General features: G+C 63.4%; 2 protein-coding genes across 2 annotated transcripts; one reads left to right on the forward strand and one right to left on the reverse strand.

Annotated features, from left to right (window-relative positions):
• Positions 1–1061: 1061 nt before the first annotated feature.
• Positions 1062–6100, forward strand: TYROBP (transmembrane immune signaling adaptor TYROBP). The gene is made up of 5 exons (XM_084613110.1): positions 1062–1250; positions 3241–3261; positions 3848–3985; positions 4700–4746; positions 5193–6100. The coding sequence occupies exons 1-5, from the start codon at positions 1190–1192 to the stop codon at positions 5253–5255; spliced, it is 330 nt and encodes a 109-aa protein (XP_084469236.1). The 5' UTR covers positions 1062–1189; the 3' UTR covers positions 5256–6100.
• Positions 6101–7191: 1091 nt separating this feature from the next.
• Positions 7192–12129, reverse strand: HCST (hematopoietic cell signal transducer). Its single transcript, XM_084613203.1, has 4 exons — positions 11959–12129; positions 10898–10924; positions 8373–8510; positions 7192–8156 (listed from the first exon to the last, which is right to left on the reverse strand). The coding sequence occupies exons 1-4, from the start codon at positions 11996–11998 to the stop codon at positions 8113–8115; spliced, it is 249 nt and encodes an 82-aa protein (XP_084469329.1). The 5' UTR covers positions 11999–12129; the 3' UTR covers positions 7192–8112.
• Between the last annotated feature and the right edge of the window lie 5462 nt (positions 12130–17591).

The following is a 17591-nucleotide window of genomic DNA, read 5'->3' on the forward strand; positions in this document are numbered from 1 at the left end:
CCCCCGTGCCCCAGGCAGGGTAGGGGGCTGGGTGTGGAAGTGGCTGCAGGTTTCCGGTGACCAGGCTCAGTTCCCAAATGGGGAGGGGCTTGGACTAGGCTCTGCCTCCTCTGGGGCAGTGGGCGGGGTGGGGGGGGGAGTGCAGTTATGCAAGGTGCAGTGGCTGTGTGGGGCTGGTGCCTGGCAGAATGGGGTCTCGGGGGGGGGCAGTGAAGTGTGAGGATGCAGTGGGGTGCAGTGTGAGTGGAGGGATGCAGTGGAGCACTGTGCAGGGGCAGTGGGGGGGTGAGGTTCCGTGAAGATGGGGGATGCAGTGACCGGTGCAGTGGAGAGCAGTGTATTGGAGTAGGGTGTGGATTATGGATTATAGTGGGGTGCAGTGCCCAGTGCAGTTAGGCATGGGGGTGCAGTGATCAATGCAGTGTAGTGCAGTGACCAGCACGGCGGGGTGCAGTGAGGCATGGTGTGCAGTGGGGTGCGGGGGTGCAGTGCCCAGTGCAGTTAGGCATGGGGGTGCAGTGATCAATGCAGTGTAGTGCAGTGACCAGCACGGTGGGGCGCAGTGAGGCATGGTGTGCAGTGGGGTGCGGGGGTGCAGTGCCCAGTGCAGTTAGGCATGGGGTGCAGTGATGGGTGCAGTGATGCAGTGCCTAGCACAGTGGGGTGCAGTGAGGCACGGTGTGCAGTGGGGTGCGGGGGTGCAGTGCCCAGTGCAGTTAGACATGGGGTGCAGTGATGGGTGCAGTGATGCAGTGCCTAGCACAGTGGGGTGCAGTGAGGCACGGTGTGCAGTGGGGTGCAGGGGTGCAGTGCCCAGTGCAGTTAGGCATGGGGGTGCAGTGATCAATGCAGTGTAGTGCAGTGACCAGCACGGTAGGGCGCAGTGAGGCATGGGGTACAGTGCCCAGTACAGTGGATTGCAGTGGGCCGGGGGTGCAGAGGATTGCAGTGAGGTCAGGGGGTGCAGTGCCAGGCACAGTGGGGAGGAAGTAGTTAACGCTGCGGGGGGGGGGGGCTGTGTCCTGCGGTCTCTAGCTCTTCCCCCCCCTCCCCCAGCCACTTCCCTTCCTCTTTTCGAGGATTTCCCGTCCGTGCTGTCGCTTGGCTCCATCCGCAGCACCCGGCCCCTCCCGCGGGTACCCCAGCGCCCGGCAGACGGCCCAGCCAGACATCTCTACACCCCAGCACCATGGGACCTCTGGGCCCCCCAGCCCTCTGCGCCCTACTGGGCTTGGCCTGGGCACTGTTGGGTGAGTCTGACCCCCCCCACCCCCAGCTCCCCCAAACCTCCCCTGCATCGCGGCTCCCCCAGATCTATCCTCTCCCACTCACAGCCCCCCAGATCGATCCCTTCCCCCCCACCTCCACCCATTAACATGAGATGTCCCCCAGGACCTGCCTTTCCCCCCTACTCCCCCCTTCATCAGAAGAGCCCCCCACAGTGTCCGCCAATATCTCCCAACCCTGCCTTGGCAGAATACCATCATCCCCTATAGTGCCCCCCCACACCAATTCTCCATCTCCCCACCCAGCTGATGCCCCCCCCCCAGCCCAGCCCTCCACCAATACAATCCCCAGCACCACAGCCCCGGCCTGTCTGCCCCTCCCTCCAGGAACCCCTAGACTCCCCCACCAATCAACAGCCCCCAGCACTCCAGAGGAGCATTGCCCATTGACACCCACGGGATGCTGGGGACCCCTCCAGGGCTGTGGGGGCAGGAATGGGGGTCCCAGCAGGGTCCTGTCTCCTCATCCAGCCTGCCTGCCGCTCTGCTGTGGGCTTCCCAAGCCCCTCCCCGCAGCGTTACCCCTTCTGCACCCACTTCTGCTTCCCCTTTCCAAGGAGAGACTCAGCAAAAAAACAACACAAGGGGGGTGGGCAAGGCCAGGACGCCTGGGCTCTGGGAGGGGAATGGGGTCCAGTGGTTAAAGCCGGGAGTGGGTGCTGAGAGCCAGGACTCCTGGGTTCTCTCCCTGGCTTTGGGAGGGGGGTGGGGTCTAGTGGTTAGAGTGGGGGGGTGGGCCTGGGAGCCAGCTAGGAGCAGGAGTGTGTGAGGTTGGGGCAGGGAGCCTTGGCTCCTGGGTTCCACCCATGCCAGGCCTTGATCAAGTCCCTTACCCTTCTCTGTGCCTCAGTTTCTCTTGGCTGAGTGGTGTTAATGGGATGGCACAGAGGGGGGTCACAAGCTGTCTGGGTGCCCTGTGGGGCGCAGGCTCCTACTTATGGGTCTCCCCTCCCCCCACACTTCTCTGTATCCTTCCTCCTTCAATCTCCAGCCATGGCGTGCTTAAAAATACCCAGCCACGGGACTCGAGCTTCCGGCCGCCTCAGCCTGGCAAGCCCTGGTCACATTAACGCAATGGAACCCAGGAGTCCGGGCTCCCAGCCCCCTCTGCTCTAACCACTAGACTCCACTCCCTTCCCAGAGCCCTGATAGAACCCTGGAGTCCTGGGGCCTGCCCCAGGGGTTTATGGTACATGGGGGTCGTTGGTACAGCGCCCCAGTGGCATGGTGACCTCAGGGTGTTAGACATAGTGAGCCTAAGGGGGGGACAGAGGATGGGAGATGGGCAGGGGATCCTGCTGTCCCCCCTCCCCCTCCCCCCAGTACAAACCCAGAGCAGGGGCAGGCCTCAAGTAGAGAAACCAGAGACGTGAAACTGACCACTGGGCCCTGCAGCAGCTAGGCGAACTGACCGGAAACACATCACGTGCAGAGCTGGGGGGGGGTGCAATGGGGGGGGCAGAGTCACTGCACAGATACCACATGGGAGCTCAGATCAGAACCCAGCCCTGTCCCCCCCCACCCCCCCGCAGCAGTCAGGGGGTGACTCCGGATCGACCCCGGGGGAGCTGAGATCAGAACCCAGCCCTGCCCCTCCCATTGCAGTCAGGGGTGACTCTGGATTGATCAGAACCCAGCCCTGCCCCCGCTGCCATCAGGGGGTGACTCTGGATTGACCCCGGGGGCGCTGAGATCAGAACCCAGCCCTGCCCCTCCCATTGCAGTCAGAGCGATTCGCTCCCTGGCCCACCTCCTCACACTAATTATCCAAGTTACACAGTAGTTCTGGGGCAGATCTGGGAAGAGAACCCAGGAGTCCTGGGTCCCAAACCCCCCTGCTCTAACCACTAGCTCCCACTTCCCTCCCAGAGCTGGGGAGAGAACCCAGGAGACCTGGCCCCCAGACCCCCCTGCTCTAACCATTAGACTGAAGGTCCTTTTCTTTGTCTTGCAGGTTCTGTTAACGCACAGAGAGGTGAGGAGCCGCCCCACACCTAGGGACTGGATCTCGGGGTGCTGGGGCCTGGCCGTGCCCCCTGGCTTGAGGGGGTTTCCAGGGTTTCCAGTTTGGTTCAGTGGCTGTCAGCTGTCCCCCATACCCCCACTTTACAAATTGTTCCAGCACCCCACCCCGCACCCCATTCCTTCCCTGCCCCCCAGCTCATTTCCCTGCCCCCCTGCATCTCTACTCCCCCACCCCCTCCTTGCCCCCTCCCCCAATGCCTCTAGTCCCCCACCCCCTCTGCTCCCACAGCTCTTCTCTGCCCCACCACTCTGGTCTCAGCCCCCTGTTCCCCACCCCCCCTTGCCTTTTTCCTTCCCCCCGCTCCATTTCGTGCCCCCTTGCCTTCTCTCTCTGCCTCCCTCCCGCAGTCCCACACAACCCCCACCTCCCCTCATGGCCCCCACTCCCAACCTCCCTCTCCTTCTCTCCCTGCCCCCCCACTCTCCTTACCCTTCTCTCCCCCACCCTGCCCCCTTCCCACCCTCTCTCCTCCCCCACCATACTCCACAGATCCATTGCTCGATGCCCATCTCTCTCTCTCCCCACGCCCTCCCAGATTGCACCGGCTGCCCCGAGGTGAGTGGGGGGCTGATCGCGGGGCTGGTCATGGGGGACCTGCTGCTGACGCTGTTCATCGCGCTGGCTGTCTACTTCCTGGCCGGCAAGATCCACCACCAACGGGAGAGCGCACGGGGTATGGCACTGGGGAGCGCACCGGGGCTGGGGGGTGCACAGGGGATGGGGTTGGGGTCATACAGGGAACAGGGGGGCAGCCAGGGGAGGGGGCAGCCAGGGAGTGGAGCAGGAGAAGAGTTGGGGGACAGCCAGGGTACGCGGTTGGGGGTCATACAGGGAACGGAGGGCACCCAGGGGGTGGGGCAGGGAGGTATTGGGGGCAGCCAGCGGATGGGGTTGGGAGTCATAGAGGGAACAGGGGAGCACCCAGCAGATGGGGCAGGGGAGAAATTGGGGGGCAGCCAGGGAGTGGAGCAGGGGAAGAGTTGGGGGACAGCCAGGGTACGCGGTTGGGGGTCATACAGGGAACTGGGGGCACCCAGGGGGTGGGGCAGGGGAGGGATCGGGGAGCAGCCAGGGGATGGGGTTGAGGGTCATACAGGGGACGGGAATGGGGGAGCACCCAGGGGGTGGGACAGGGGAGGAATTGGGGGCAGCCAGGGCATGAGGTTGGGGAAGGATGCCGGGGCTGGGGTTGGGTGGATGCCAGGGACACCCAGGAAAAGTGGGGGGCTCCCAGCGAGAAGGGGGCATCTAGGTTGAGTGGGACTGCACGGGAGGGGGGTGTCTCTTCTGCCACCTGCTGGTGGGATTGGCCCTGCTCTTCCTGTGTCCGTCTGTCCCTGATCACCCCCCGCACGCACAGACGGACGTTTATTTCTTTCCCCCACAGGGGAGGTCAAGAAGTCCCCCAACGCTGAGATGGAGTCACCCTACCAGGTGAGCATGACCTGCTGTTTCCCCTGGCCCCAGCCCCTCGCCCCCACAATGTATCACGACCGGGGTTGTCTCAGCCACGTGTCAGGGCCCCTGCACTGACCAGAGAGCCTGGGGATTTGCCCTCAGTTACAGCCACTAGCTGGCAGGGATCTCAGCTCCTGACTGATACTAATGATCCACAGCACCATCACTTACCCACCCCCCGACCCTGCACACGGGGGGGGCAGGGAAAAGAGCATTAGCCCTGTTTGATATGATGGGGAAACCAAGGCACAGATTAGGATGTGATTTGAATCAGTGGCAGAGTAGGGGATAGAACCCAGGAATCCTGGCTCCCAGCCCCCCACTAACCACTAGACCCCACTGCCCTCCCAGCACTGGGGTAGAACCCAGGAATCCTGGCTCCCAGGAGCCCTCTCTGACGCTCTCCGTTTCTCCTCTTGTAGGAGCTCCAGGGTCAGAGACTGGATATTTACAGTGACCTGAAGAAGTCGGGAGCCAATTATTAATGCCCCCTCTCCGTCCCACGCCCACTCGGCACCCAAGTGGCTGGTGCCAGGGTGTCAAACTCATGCAGCCGTCACAGTTTATCTCCCTGCCACCCGCTCTGAGCACCATTCTGTGCAAACATGCAGTCCCCCTCAAATCTCCAGCATTGATCCCACCCTGCAGCTCTTCAGAGATGCATTTCCTCTCTGCTGGACTCATTTAATCTCCAGTTGAAGCACCCTGCTTGTCTCTGGATGAGCGGGTTACAAAGACCCCAGCCCTGGTCCCGGGGTTGCGGTTTTGCGATCTTAACAAAGTTTTTTGGCTGGGAATTTCCTTCCTTGCTATTTTTCTCCTCACCGTTATTGGTACAATTTCAGCTTTAGCAAAGTTGTTTCTCAGGGAATTTTCTTCGTTGCTTTTCCTTCATCGAAGTTATTGGTACAATTTCAACGTTAGCAACGTTTTTTTGCTTGGAAATTTCCTGACTTGCTCTTTTTCCGTTAAAGTTCTTGGGTTGACGTTAACAAAGTTTTTTGGCTGGACATTCCCAAAGTTGCTTTTTGCTTTCCTGAAAGTCTTTGTCCTGTTTCTATTTTAAGGAAATTTTTAGCTCCTGAATTACCATAGTTTTTCCCTCTTCCATTCCGGTTGCCACTACTCGTCCTAGGTCAGTGGTTACGTGTTTTTGACTGGGAGGTTTCTTGGTTGCCGTTTTCTCCTGGTGAAAGCTATTGGTACAATTTCCACGGTAAAGGTTTTTTGGCTGGGAATTTCTCAAACATGTTATTTTTGTTGGTGTTGAAGTGCTTGGTACGATTTCAAGTTTAATAAACCTTATTTGCTGAGAGTTTCCTCAGAGGCAGATGCATCTCAGCACCTGATGAGCCAACACCATGAGGTGTTATGTGCGGCTGTTACCCTGCTGCCCCGCCCCAGAGGTGGCTGCATCCCAGCAGCGGGTGAGTCGTCCCTGTAGCTAAGATCTCTAAAGTGCTGGCGCCCCCTACACGGGAAAGGCTCCGTGTCCCATTCCCTGCACCCCTGAGCCAGCCAGACCTAAACCCTGGGGCTGGACGGCAGCCGGTGGCCCCAGAAGGGAAAGGCCCCATGTCCCATTCCCCACGCGCTGAGAGCCAGCCAGTCGCCGCCCTGGGGCGGGATTGGAGCCAGCGACCCCCAGAGGGGAAAGGCCCCATGTCCCATTCCCCACGCGCTGAGAGCCAGCCAGTCGCCACCCTGGGGCGGGATTGGAGCCAGCGACCCCCAGAGGGGAAAGGCCCCATTCCCCACGCGCTGAGAGCCAGCCATTCGCCGCCCTGGGGCGGGATTGGAGCCAGCGACCCCCAGAGGGGAAAGGCCTGATGTCCCATTCCCCACGCGCTGAGAGCCAGCCAGTCGCCGCCCTGGGACAGGATTGGAGCCAGTGACCCCCAGAGGGGAAAGGCCTGATGTCCCATTCCCCACGCGCTGAGAGCCAGCCAGTCGCCACCCTGGGGCGGGATTGGAGCCAGCGACCCCCAGAGGGGAAAGGCCCCATGTCCCATTCCCCACGCGCTGAGAGCCAGCCAGTCGCCGCCCTGGGACAGGATTGGAGCCAGTGACCCCCAGAGGGGAAAGGCCCGATGTCCCATTCCCCACGCGCTGAGAGCCAGCCAGTCGCCACCCTGGGGCGGGATTGGAGCCAGCGACCCCCAGAGGGGAAAGGTCCCATGTCCCATTCCCCACGCGCTGAGAGCCAGCCAGTCGCCGCTCTGGGGTGGGATTGGAGCCAGTGACCCCCAGAGGGGAAAGGCCCCATGTCCCATTCCCCATGTGCTGAGAGCCAGCCAGTCGCCGCCCTGGGGCGGGATAGGAGCCAGCGACCCCCAGAGGGGCACTGAGCTGCAGAGAACAGGGTGGGGGCTCAGCAGGGGGTGCCAAGGGAGTCACAATAAAGCGCGACTGGAGTCAAAGTAAACAGGCCACTTGTTTTAATAGTAAAGATGAAGAGAAGCAGTAGGGTGGCCTATAGCCCCAAACCCTTTAATGCTTGGGGCTGATGGGGGTCAGGTGGGGGCAGAGGGGGGTGTCTTCTGTTTCCTCCCCCCATCCCTGGGGGTGGCCGGGTAGCACCCCCAAAGGTCGGCCCTCCCTCAGCGTTAGCCCAGGAGCTCGCTGGCTCCCTTTCATTGCCCCCTAACGTGAGCCCCTGCCCAGCTCTGGGGTGTCCCTCTGGCAATCGGGGTGTTCCCCCCCAAAACCAGCCCTTCCCCTGCTCAGAATGGAGCTAAATTCTGCACCCCCTGAGCTGGTCCCAGAGTCCCCCCTCCAGGGCTCAGCGCCCCCAAACGACAACCCCCCACAAAAAGGGGAATGCGAGCCCCCAAAATGACTGCCTTTGCATTCACCCCCAAACTGGGGAAAGCCCTTGGGATTGGCCATGAAACTGGGAACCCCCAGCAACCCCCAAACTGGGGCTAGGGCATGTGATTCTGTCACCAATCAGCAGGGGGCACCGGGGAGCCAAGATTCCACCTGACTGTACCCAAATCCGGGACCACATCAGACCCCCCAAGCCGGTGCCCCTTAGAGGGAAAAGGCCCCTTTTCCCATTCCCCTCACCCCCACCCCCAAGCCAGCCAGCCCCCAATCTGGGGCCAGATGGGAGCCAGCGCTGCCCAGAGGGGAAAGGCCCCGTGTCCCATTGCCCGCCTCTGAGACCCAGCCAGTCAGCACCCTGGGGCCAGATGGGAGCCGGCGTCACCTAGAGGGAAAAGGCCCCATGTGTTGGGGCAAGGAAGTGCTGGTAGCGGCGGAGAATGTCTATCCCCCAGTGGTGAGGATGGTGTCAGCAGTGGGATCAGCGAGGTACTGAGGAGGAGGCCGGGGGGAGGGTCAGTTGACTCTTCCAGGCATGTTCATATAAATATTCTGGTCTTCTACAGAGAGAGACAAGCAAAGAGCTTCTGTTAGCAAAGAGCCAGTCTGATTCGGGGTGGGGGGGGGATTCTGGCAGGGGGTGGCACGGGGGGATCCAGTGAGGGAGTGGGTGAGGTGGGTCGCACAGGCTGGTGGGGATCCCGGGAGAGGGGGTGGCACGGGGGGGACCCAGCAGCAGGGGAGGGATCGGGGGTCTCCGCCCCCCCCCCACTCACCGCTGTTGCCGGTGGGTTTGCTGCAGCGCTTGGTGCAGTGATACACCCCCGCGATGAGGAACAGGGTGAAGACGAGGTCTCCGAGCACCACCCCCACGATGAGGGACGCCTGGATCTGGTAGTAATCCCCACACTGCCCTGCAGGAGAGCGGCTGTGAGCCCCACAACGCAGCACGGCACTGGGGACACCGGCTGCGGGGAGCGGGGCGGGGGGTGTCGGGGGGGGCGCTGTGCCGCGGGGAACAGGTGGGGGTTCTGCGGGGGGCGCTGTGCCGCGGGGAGCGGGGTGGGGGGGCTCTGCGGGGGGCGCTGTGCTGCGGGGAGCTGGGAGGGGGGTGTCAGCGGGGGGCGCTGTGCCGCGGGGAGCAGGCGGGGGCTCTGCGGGGGGCGCTGTGCCGCGGGGAGCGGGGCGGGGGGTGTCGGGGGGGGCGCTGTGCCGCGGGGAACAGGTGGGGGTTCTGCGGGGGGCGCTGTGCCGCGGGGCGGGGGGTATCGGGGGGGCGCTGTGCCGCGGGGAGCAGGCGGGGGGTGTGGGCGGGGGGCGCTGTGCCGCGGGGAGCGGGGGGGTGTCGGGGGGGGCGCTGTGCCGCGGGGAGCGGGGGGGGTGTCGGGGGGGGCGCTGTGCCGCAGGGAGCGGGGGGGGTGTCGGGGGGGGCGCTGTGCCGCGGGGAGCAGGCGGGGGGTGTGGGCGGGGGGCGCTGTGCCGCGGGGAGCGTGGGGGGGTGTCGGGGGGGGCGCTGTGGAGCGGGGCGGGGGTTCTGCGGGGGGCGCTGTGCCGCGGGGAGCGGGGCGGGGGGTGTCAGCAGGGGGCGCTGTGCCGCGGGGAGCGGGGCGGGGGTTCTGCGGGGGGCGCTGTGCCGCGGGGAGTGGGGGGGGTGTCGGGGGGGGCGCTGTGCCGCGGGGAGCGGGGGGGGTGTCGGGGGGGGCGCTGTGCCGCGGGGAGCGGGGGGGGTGTCGGGGGGGGCGCTGTGCCGCGGGGAGCGGGGGGGGTGTCGGGGGGGGCGCTGTGCCGCGGGGAGCGGGGGGGGTGTCGGGGGGGGCGCTGTGCCGCGGGGAGCGGGGGGGGTGTCGGGGGGGGCGCTGTGCCGCGGGGAGCGGGGGGGGTGTCGGGGGGGGCGCTGTGCCGCGGGGAGCGGGGCGGGGGCTCTGCGGGGGGCGCTGTGCCGCGGGGAGCGGGGCGGGGGGTGTCAGCGGGGGGCGCTGTGCCGCGGGGAGCGGGGCGGGGGGTGTCAGCGGGGGGCGCTGTGCCGCGGGGAGCGGGGCGGGGGGTGTCAGCGGGGGGCGCTGTGCCGCGGGGAGCGGGGCGGGGGCTCAGCGGGGGGCGCTGTGCCGCGGGGAGCGGGGCGGGGGCTCAGCGGGGGGCGCTGTGCCGCGGGGCGGGGGGTGTCGGGGGGGGCGCTGTGCCGCGGGGAACAGGTGGGGGTTCTGCGGGGGGCGCTGTGCCGCGGGGAGCGGGGCGGGGGGTGTCAGCGGGGGGCGCTGTGCCGCGGGGAGCGGGGCGGGGGGTGTCAGCGGGGGGCGCTGTGCCGCGGGGAGCGGGGCGGGGGCTCAGCGGGGGGCGCTGTGCCGCGGGGAGCGGGGCGGGGGCTCAGCGGGGGGCGCTGTGCCGCGGGGCGGGGGGTGTCGGGGGGGGCGCTGTGCCGCGGGGAACAGGTGGGGGTTCTGCGGGGGGCGCTGTGCCGCGGGGAGCGGGGGGGGGAGTCGGGGGGGGGCGCTGTGCCGCGGGGAGCGGGGCGGGGGCTCTGCGGGGGGCGCTGTGCCGCGGGGAGCGGGGCGGGGGGTGTCAGCGGGGGGCGCTGTGCCGCGGGGAGCGGGGCGGGGGCTCTGCGGGGGGCGCTGTGCCGCGGGGAGCGGGGCGGGGGCTCAGCGGGGGGCGCTGTGCCGCGGGGAGCAGGCGGGGGGTGTCGGGGGGGGGCGCTGTGCCGCGGGGAGCGGGGCGGGGGCTCAGCGGGGGGCGCTGTGCCGCGGGGCGGGGGGTGTCGGGGGGGGCGCTGTGCCGCGGGGAACAGGTGGGGGTTCTGCGGGGGCGCTGTGCCGCGGGGAGCGGGGGGGGTGTCAGGGGGGGGCGCTGTGCCGCGGGGAGCGGGGCGGGGGCTCTGCGGGGGGCGCTGTGCCGCGGGGAGCGGGGCGGGGACTCAGCGGGGGGCGCTGTGCCGCGGGGAGCGGGGTGGGGGTGTCAGGGGGGGGCGCTGTGCCGCGGGGAGCGGGGCGGGGGCTCTGCGGGGGGCGCTGTGCCGCGGGGAGCGGGGGGGGTGTCGGGGGGGGGCGCTGTGCCGCGGGGAGCGGGGCGGGGGCTCTGCGGGGGGCGCTGTGCCGCGGGGAGCGGGGGGGGGTGTCGGGGGGGGGCGCTGTGCCGCGGGGAGCGGGGCGGGGGCTCAGCGGGGGGCGCTGTGCCGCGGGGAGTGGGGCGAGTGGGTGTGTTTGCTGCCCCCTGCTGGAGGGGCTGAGCCCTGTGCTGGGGGGGGGGCTCCTCCCCCCCCGCCGTCCCGCTCTCCGTGGCTCGGCTCCGTCCGGCTCTCACTCACCCTGTCCCTGGGCGGAGACGGCGCCTGCTGCGGAGAGAAAGGAAACCGGCTGTGATCCAGCCCCCCTGCTACAAGCGTCTGCCCCCGAGCCCCCCACAACGCCCCCACGCCCCCTTGGCCCCTGCCCCGTCCATCCAGCAACGCGGCCATTCCCTGTTGGCTTCCTTCTGCTCCGCCCCACTGCAGTCCCTCCCCCCGGCCACAGCTCCGCTGGTGCCCCTCACTCCCGACCCACAGCCCTGGGCTCCCCAGCTCTGACCCTCAGCCCCCCTTGCTGTACAGAGCAGTACCCGGGTTCCTTGCCCAGCTGTGGGGGGCTCTGGCGGTGGATATGTGGGGGCTAAGGGGTGGGGAATGGCCACTCTGGGGAGAGGGAGGAGCCGGGGGTGTGCACGACCCCCCCCCCCCAAGGCAGCATCTGCTGGGGTTCAGCCCTGAAGAGGAAGCAAAAGTGGCATTTGAGACACTTCCCTAGGCTGGCCCTGGTCCCAGCCTGGGGATTGCACAAGGGGATGTGGCTGGATCTGGACCGAAACTTCTTCCCTGGAGAGATGGGCCTGACCCCCTCCCTGCTGCCCTCCCTGCTGGGGGCCAGCCTCTGTCCCCGACCCGATCCCCTCGGGTCACAGCCCGCCATGCCCGCGGCTCCCCCCATCTGTTACTTAGTACAAGGGGATTGTCCCCAGAGCCTGGGAGCCTGGACTCCTGGGTTCCTCCCAAGTGTTGCCAGCAGAGAGGGGGTCTAGTGGATTAGAGCGGGGGCGGAGGAGTTAGGAGCCAGGACTCCTGGGTTCTGTCCGCAGCGCTGGGAGGGAAGTGGGGTCTAGTTGATTACAGTGGACGGGGTGGGGGCTGGGAGCCAGGACTCCTGGGTTCTGTCCCCAGTGCTGGGAGGGGAGTGGGGTCTAGTGGTTTAGAGCAGTGGGGCTGGGAGCCAGGACTCCTGGGTTCCATCCCTGGCGCTGGGAGGGAAGTGGGGTCTAGTGGGTTACAGTGGACAGGGCGGGGGCTGGGAGCCAGGACTCCTGGGTTCTCTCCCCAGTTGCCAGGTGGACACTCACCGATGAGGAGGCAGAGGAAGGGCAGGGCAGGGCCCCACATGGTGAGCTCGCCCTGGGCAGGCCTACGGGCAGCGCAGTCAGCGCTCAGCCACTCTCCCCTCCAGCAGCGGCCCGGCGATTGCTACGTTTGTTGTGAAGTTCCCTCTAGGGCCCAGCGCCCGCCTCAATCACCCACATCCGGGGCTGGGGGCGAGGCCAAGGCAGACCATGGTAAAGACACACAGGATGTGTGGGAGGGAAGAGCACAGGGGCTGAGTCACATTTGCCATGTGAAGCTGTTGCTATGCCCACCTTGCCCTGCTCTAACCACTAGACCCCACTCCCCTCCCAGAGCCAGGGTGAGAACCCAGGAGTCCTGGCTCCCAGACCCCACCGCTGTCACCCCAGACACCGGCTGAGGGTCTGGCCCCACTGACTCCAATGGGACTCCGTCCGCTTGCTGCCCGCTGGCCTGTGCCCGTCTCTCCTTGCACCACGCGAGCTGAGCCCTTGTACCGGCTGGGAGCAGGTTTCCGTTTACAAATCGACTTCCCCGAATGCGCCTCACTCGGCTGGCTTAGAAATTCGCTGTGACCCTTTGCCCGCGCCCTCCCCGCCCGGTCACAGACACACCCTGGCCCTGAGCAGGAGCCCTCACCCTTCGGACCCTTCTCCTGCACCACGGACAGAACCCGGCGTTTATGCACCATTACCGCCCCTTCGCCCTTGGGCGCACCCCATGGCAAGAAAACCCCCGGCCCCACTGCGGACACAACCTAGCCCACGCAGCGCTAAGAGACACGCCAGCCCTCAACATACGTGTGCGCCCCTTTCCTCTGATCCCACACCCGGGCAGGGGGCACGGAGAGCGGCTCACAGACACTCCCCAAGGAGTGCAGGGCCCCCCAAGATCACCCCATGCCCCAATCACAGCTCTGCCAAGCTGCTTCCTTCAACTCACCCACCTGGGGAGGGAAATTCCAAGAGGAAAGTGACTGGGAAGCCAGGAAGCGATTACTTACACTGCACATCCACGGAGACAGGCATAGACTGTCCATAGCTGATCACGTTCTGAGCTGCACAGCTGGAGCGACCGGACCGCTCCTTTGTAGCGGGGAAGGTCAGGATGCTCTCTTGGGTCTTCTGATACTGGCTGTTATCCTTGTACCACATATACTTGGTCACCGGGGGTTACTGCTGCCCATGGAGCAGTTCAGCATCACAGAGTCGCTTTCCAATATGCTCTGGGGGTTTTGAGGGTGATTCGTACCTCCTTGGGGGTGTCTGGAAAAGAATCCAGGTCGGGGGGGTGTCTCGGTGTTCGGGGGCAGGAAATAAAAAGGAGAAAGCTTCCCCAAGCGTAGCTGACCCCTGCCTGAGTCTGGAGGTCAGAGAGGGGGGATCCATCCCCGGGCATTAACGCAGTCTCAGGAAAAGTTCTAAACCCTGGATATATTTGGGGGGTTTTTGTAAAAAAAACCCCCGAAACAAACCTAAAAATATGTTTGTTTTTTCAAAGTGTCACTTCCCACCCCACAAAACCAAACCAATTGTTCAGTGAAATGAATTAGCTGTCTGTGGTAAAACTTCCAAAAGATGCGGGTGGGGGGGGGGAGCGCGAGTGCTTTTACTTTTATTCTTCAATTAAAATTCTTCTTTTAAGAACCTGATTGTTTTTTCATTGTTCCATGTCAGGGTTATGGGGTAGTCAGGTCAGTGATAGGCTACGGAGCAAATCACATGGGCCAGGGTTGACTCCCTGAGCTCACTGGGTGGTTGGATTTGAGGAGCTGGAGGCGAATCTGTGTCAGAGGGACAAAGGGGAAAGTTATTAAGGAGAACGCTTTATTATTAGGTGGTATTAAATGTTCGGTTGCATGTGTGTTCTCTCTGTGTGCTGCCCCAGCTCTGCGCAGACAGCCGGCACGGCAGACCTCGAGCGAACTGCCCAATGACCACAAGATCCGTTAAGGGACGAAGGCACCAGGCCAGGTTTATTGTTCACGAAGCAGGGTAGTACCACCTGGAAGACTCTCCGAGGATACTAAGACATGGATGCCCATGACAATGGACGCAGCTCAGTCCATGGTGGGACTTTCCACTGCCCCCTTAGCTGGCCAAAGATTCTCTCTCTGAGGCTGTGTGTACCCTGGAACTTTGTCGGCAAAACTTTTGTCATTCAGGGGTGTTAAAAAACTCACACGCCCCGAACGACCAAAGTTTTACCGACAAAAAGTGGTGGCGTGAACAGTGCTTTGTGGGCAGGAGTGGCATCCCGCCGACAAAGCTGCTGCCGCTCGTTGGGGGTGGAATTTTTTTGTCGGCGGCAGAGCTCTCTCCCTGCTCGCCTTTGAGTGGCAGGGCTGTAACGCCACAGCTGTGTCATTGAAAGGTGCTTAGTGTAGACAAAGCCTTGGACACATCTTTATACCCTGCTGTAAACAAGTTCCATACTGTCAGCCTGAGCTTATCTGCTAGGAGGGGTCGTGGTGTTCCCGGTATCCTGGGGGAAGGTTTTTGTACCTTCCTTGGTACCACTTAATATCGGGCTGTGGTTGCGTGAGTGCTCTGTGCCCAGCACTTCTGCAGGATCAGCCCTGTTCTTGCCACATTCTGTGAGCAGGGCCTGCCTCATACCAGGCCTCTGATACACGGGCTCACGTCTCAGGCTCTCTTCCTACTGCATTAGGTGTATTATAGTAGAGTCCCTGCCCCAGGTGAGATCGGGGCCCTGTTTGCCGGATGCTGCCAGACACAGCAAGAGACAGGCCCTGCCCCAAAGAGACCACAGTGGAAATAGGCAAAGGATTTTTCTCCCTGATTTTCAGGTGGGGAAACTGAGGCACAGAGAGCTGGAACGACGTCCCCTGGGGCATCCAGGGGAAAAGGGAAAACATGAAATAACAGAACCCAACCCCCGACATCCCTCCTTGTGCTGCACTTGGAGTGAAAAGGGAATAAAAAACAAGTGGAAAAATGAAATTCAAAATTTGTGGGTAAAATATTTCAGGAGAAATGTGGAAAAACACCATAAAATGGAAACAACTTTGAAATTTTCCACCCAAACCGTTGTTCTGTTTTGATAGAGGCTCTGCTGAGCAGCACTGAGGATAACAACCTACTGCTTCCGCTAGGTACGGACCCATCTCCTTGAGCTCGACTGGCCGAGGTCGGTGCTGTTCTCATGCAGAAGGGGAGTTCGAGGCTGGGTGTAGCCCCAGACTTTAGCGAGAGTCGTTACCTCATTAAATGGGTGGGACAGAGGTGAAGAAAATAGGAACAACCGGCCTGGATGTCCCCAGTAACGGCGGCTGCCAGAGCGGGGTCTAGTGTCTTGGGGGGCCGGGAGCCAGGACTCCTGGGTTCTGTCCCCAGCTCTGGGAGGGGAGTGGGGTCTAGTGGTTAGAGCAGGGGATTGTGGAGGCGGGGGGGACTATGAGTCTTTAGTCTGTTCCTGCAAGGAAGCCCAGGACTTTCCCTCTTACCCATCACGTTCACATTGATAAGTCACCCACGTCTTCTCCTGCTTCTTCCTGGGGTTTGAGGCAATCAGTCTCAGCCCGTAGGAGCCGTTCTCGCTGGCCCGCAGGTCACACCGCTGCAGGCTGCAATCTCTCTCCAGGTCCCCCAGGAACCTCACGTGCCCTGCAAAGGCTGGGCTGATGGCGGCGTTGTGTTTATAGAGGACGGTGTCACTGAATTCTTTCTTCTCAGGGTCATACCCAGGGTTCAGGTACCAGGTCAGGGAGTTGATGGTCAGTTTGTTTGTCCTCCTGGGGTTCAGGAGGCAGGATTTATAGCGGCACGGGATGGACAGACAGGCCCCCGTCCAAGCGATCAGGGACGCGGGCACCTTGGCGGGTTGCTGGCCACATTGACACAGGAAGCCTGGAAGCAGCAGAGTGACAGCGATGGCAGTGAGACGCAGGCTGGCCGGGTGCTTCCGGTGTTGAACTGGGACTCAGGAGATCGGGGTTTGATTCCCAGCACTAAACTCCCTGTAAAGCTCATGGTGTGACTCTGTGCCTCAGTTTCCCCATGGGCACACTGTGAAGAACCCAGGAGTCCTGGCTCCCAGCCCCCCCAGCTCTAATCACAAGACCCCACTCTCCTCCCAGAGCTGGGGATAGAACCCAGGCATCCTGGCTGCCAGCCCTCACCACCACCTGCTCTAACCACTAGACCCCCTCCCCTTCTAGGGCTGGAGAGAGAACCCAGGCGTCCTGGCTCTCAGTCCCCCTGCTCTAACTCACCAGCTCCTGCCAAAGGCAGAAGAAATAGCTGCCGGATGAGTTTGTCACGCATGGCACGGTGCAAAGGGCGTCACATTTACATAGGGGAGGCAGCTAAACGCAGGGCAACCGTTGCCCACCCCACTGGGCTGGGTTCTGTTATTGCAGGTCTTGGTATAACCGCCCCCCCCACACACCCCGGGAGCTCACACCAGATGCCTCTAATTGGTTTGGGCGTGGGGGCTGGAAGCCAGGACTCCTGGGTTCAATCCCGGCTCTGGGTGGGGAGCAGAGTCTAGTGGTTAGAGTAGCAGAAGAGCCCAGACCTCTGAGCCCACTTGTGTATGAGGTTCTTTGATTCACCCCCATGCCTCAGTTTCCCCAGATGTGCAGCAGGAACCCAGAGGCACGCTTGCTGTCGGGCTGTGTGCATGGCTGCAGGCCGGGCATGGCGCAGTCCAGAGTCAAAGGCCGCGGCTGCTCCTCACCTATGATCCCCCATTTAGGGGATGGGGGACAAAGAGCCCTGAGAACGCCCCTCCCCTGCTGCTGAGCAGCGCAGGGCGCCAGAGCAGCTGTTTCCCCCACGTCAAGGGTCACTGGCTGGGCCTGGGCCGGGGTAGTTTTGTCTCAGAGACGCTGCCCCTTCCTCTGGGCTTTGAGCAGACCAAAGTGAGGGGGAGGACCTGGGAGAGCAGCCGCGGTGTGAGAACCGGCATTGACCATCCCTGCCCTGCCCACTGCTGCACAGCGCCCACTAGTGCCCCACCCTGCCCCCTACAGCACAACAGCCCCTAGTCCCTCCACCCTGCCCCCTACAGCACAGCGCCCCCTAGCGCTCCACCCCCAAAGTGCCAGGGAAAGTTCATGGCCCCCAAGAGGAGAGACCTATTGATTGGGGGTGGGGGGGGGCAATCGACCAACCAGATGTGGGGAAATGGGGCACACACAGAGCCCCCCACATCTGGTCAGAGCAGCCACAGCTCCAGCCGGCTCTGAAATTGACGACAGATCCGAGAACCGGCTAGAGGCACCACTGAGGCCTTCCTGCCTCCTCTCATCACGGTCCCGCCACCTTTCAGCTTCAGCCCTCTCTTCAGCCCACCACTTACTCTCTTCAGCCCGCCACCTCTCCTCCCGGTCATTTTGTGCTTTCCTGCACTCTCACATTGTCTGCCTCCACGCATTCGTCTGTGCACTGTCAGTGTGGGAGGACAGCATGAGCTCAGAGAACATTTCATCACGAGTGCGTTTTTTTCGCCTTCTAATCTTCACTAGCCTCTGGGAAGGAGAAGATCCTGTGATTCTTGAAACACAGGCAGCTGGTGGAGAAAAAAAAAGGGACCGTGGTATTTAAAAAGACACATTTTCTAGAAAAGTGGCTACACTCTTTCAGGGTAAACCTTGCTGTTAACATTACAT

Source organism: Lepidochelys olivacea (genome assembly GCF_965140295.1).
Source record: "Lepidochelys olivacea isolate rLepOli2 genome assembly, chromosome: 24".
NCBI classification, from domain to species: Eukaryota; Metazoa; Chordata; order Testudines; family Cheloniidae; genus Lepidochelys; species Lepidochelys olivacea.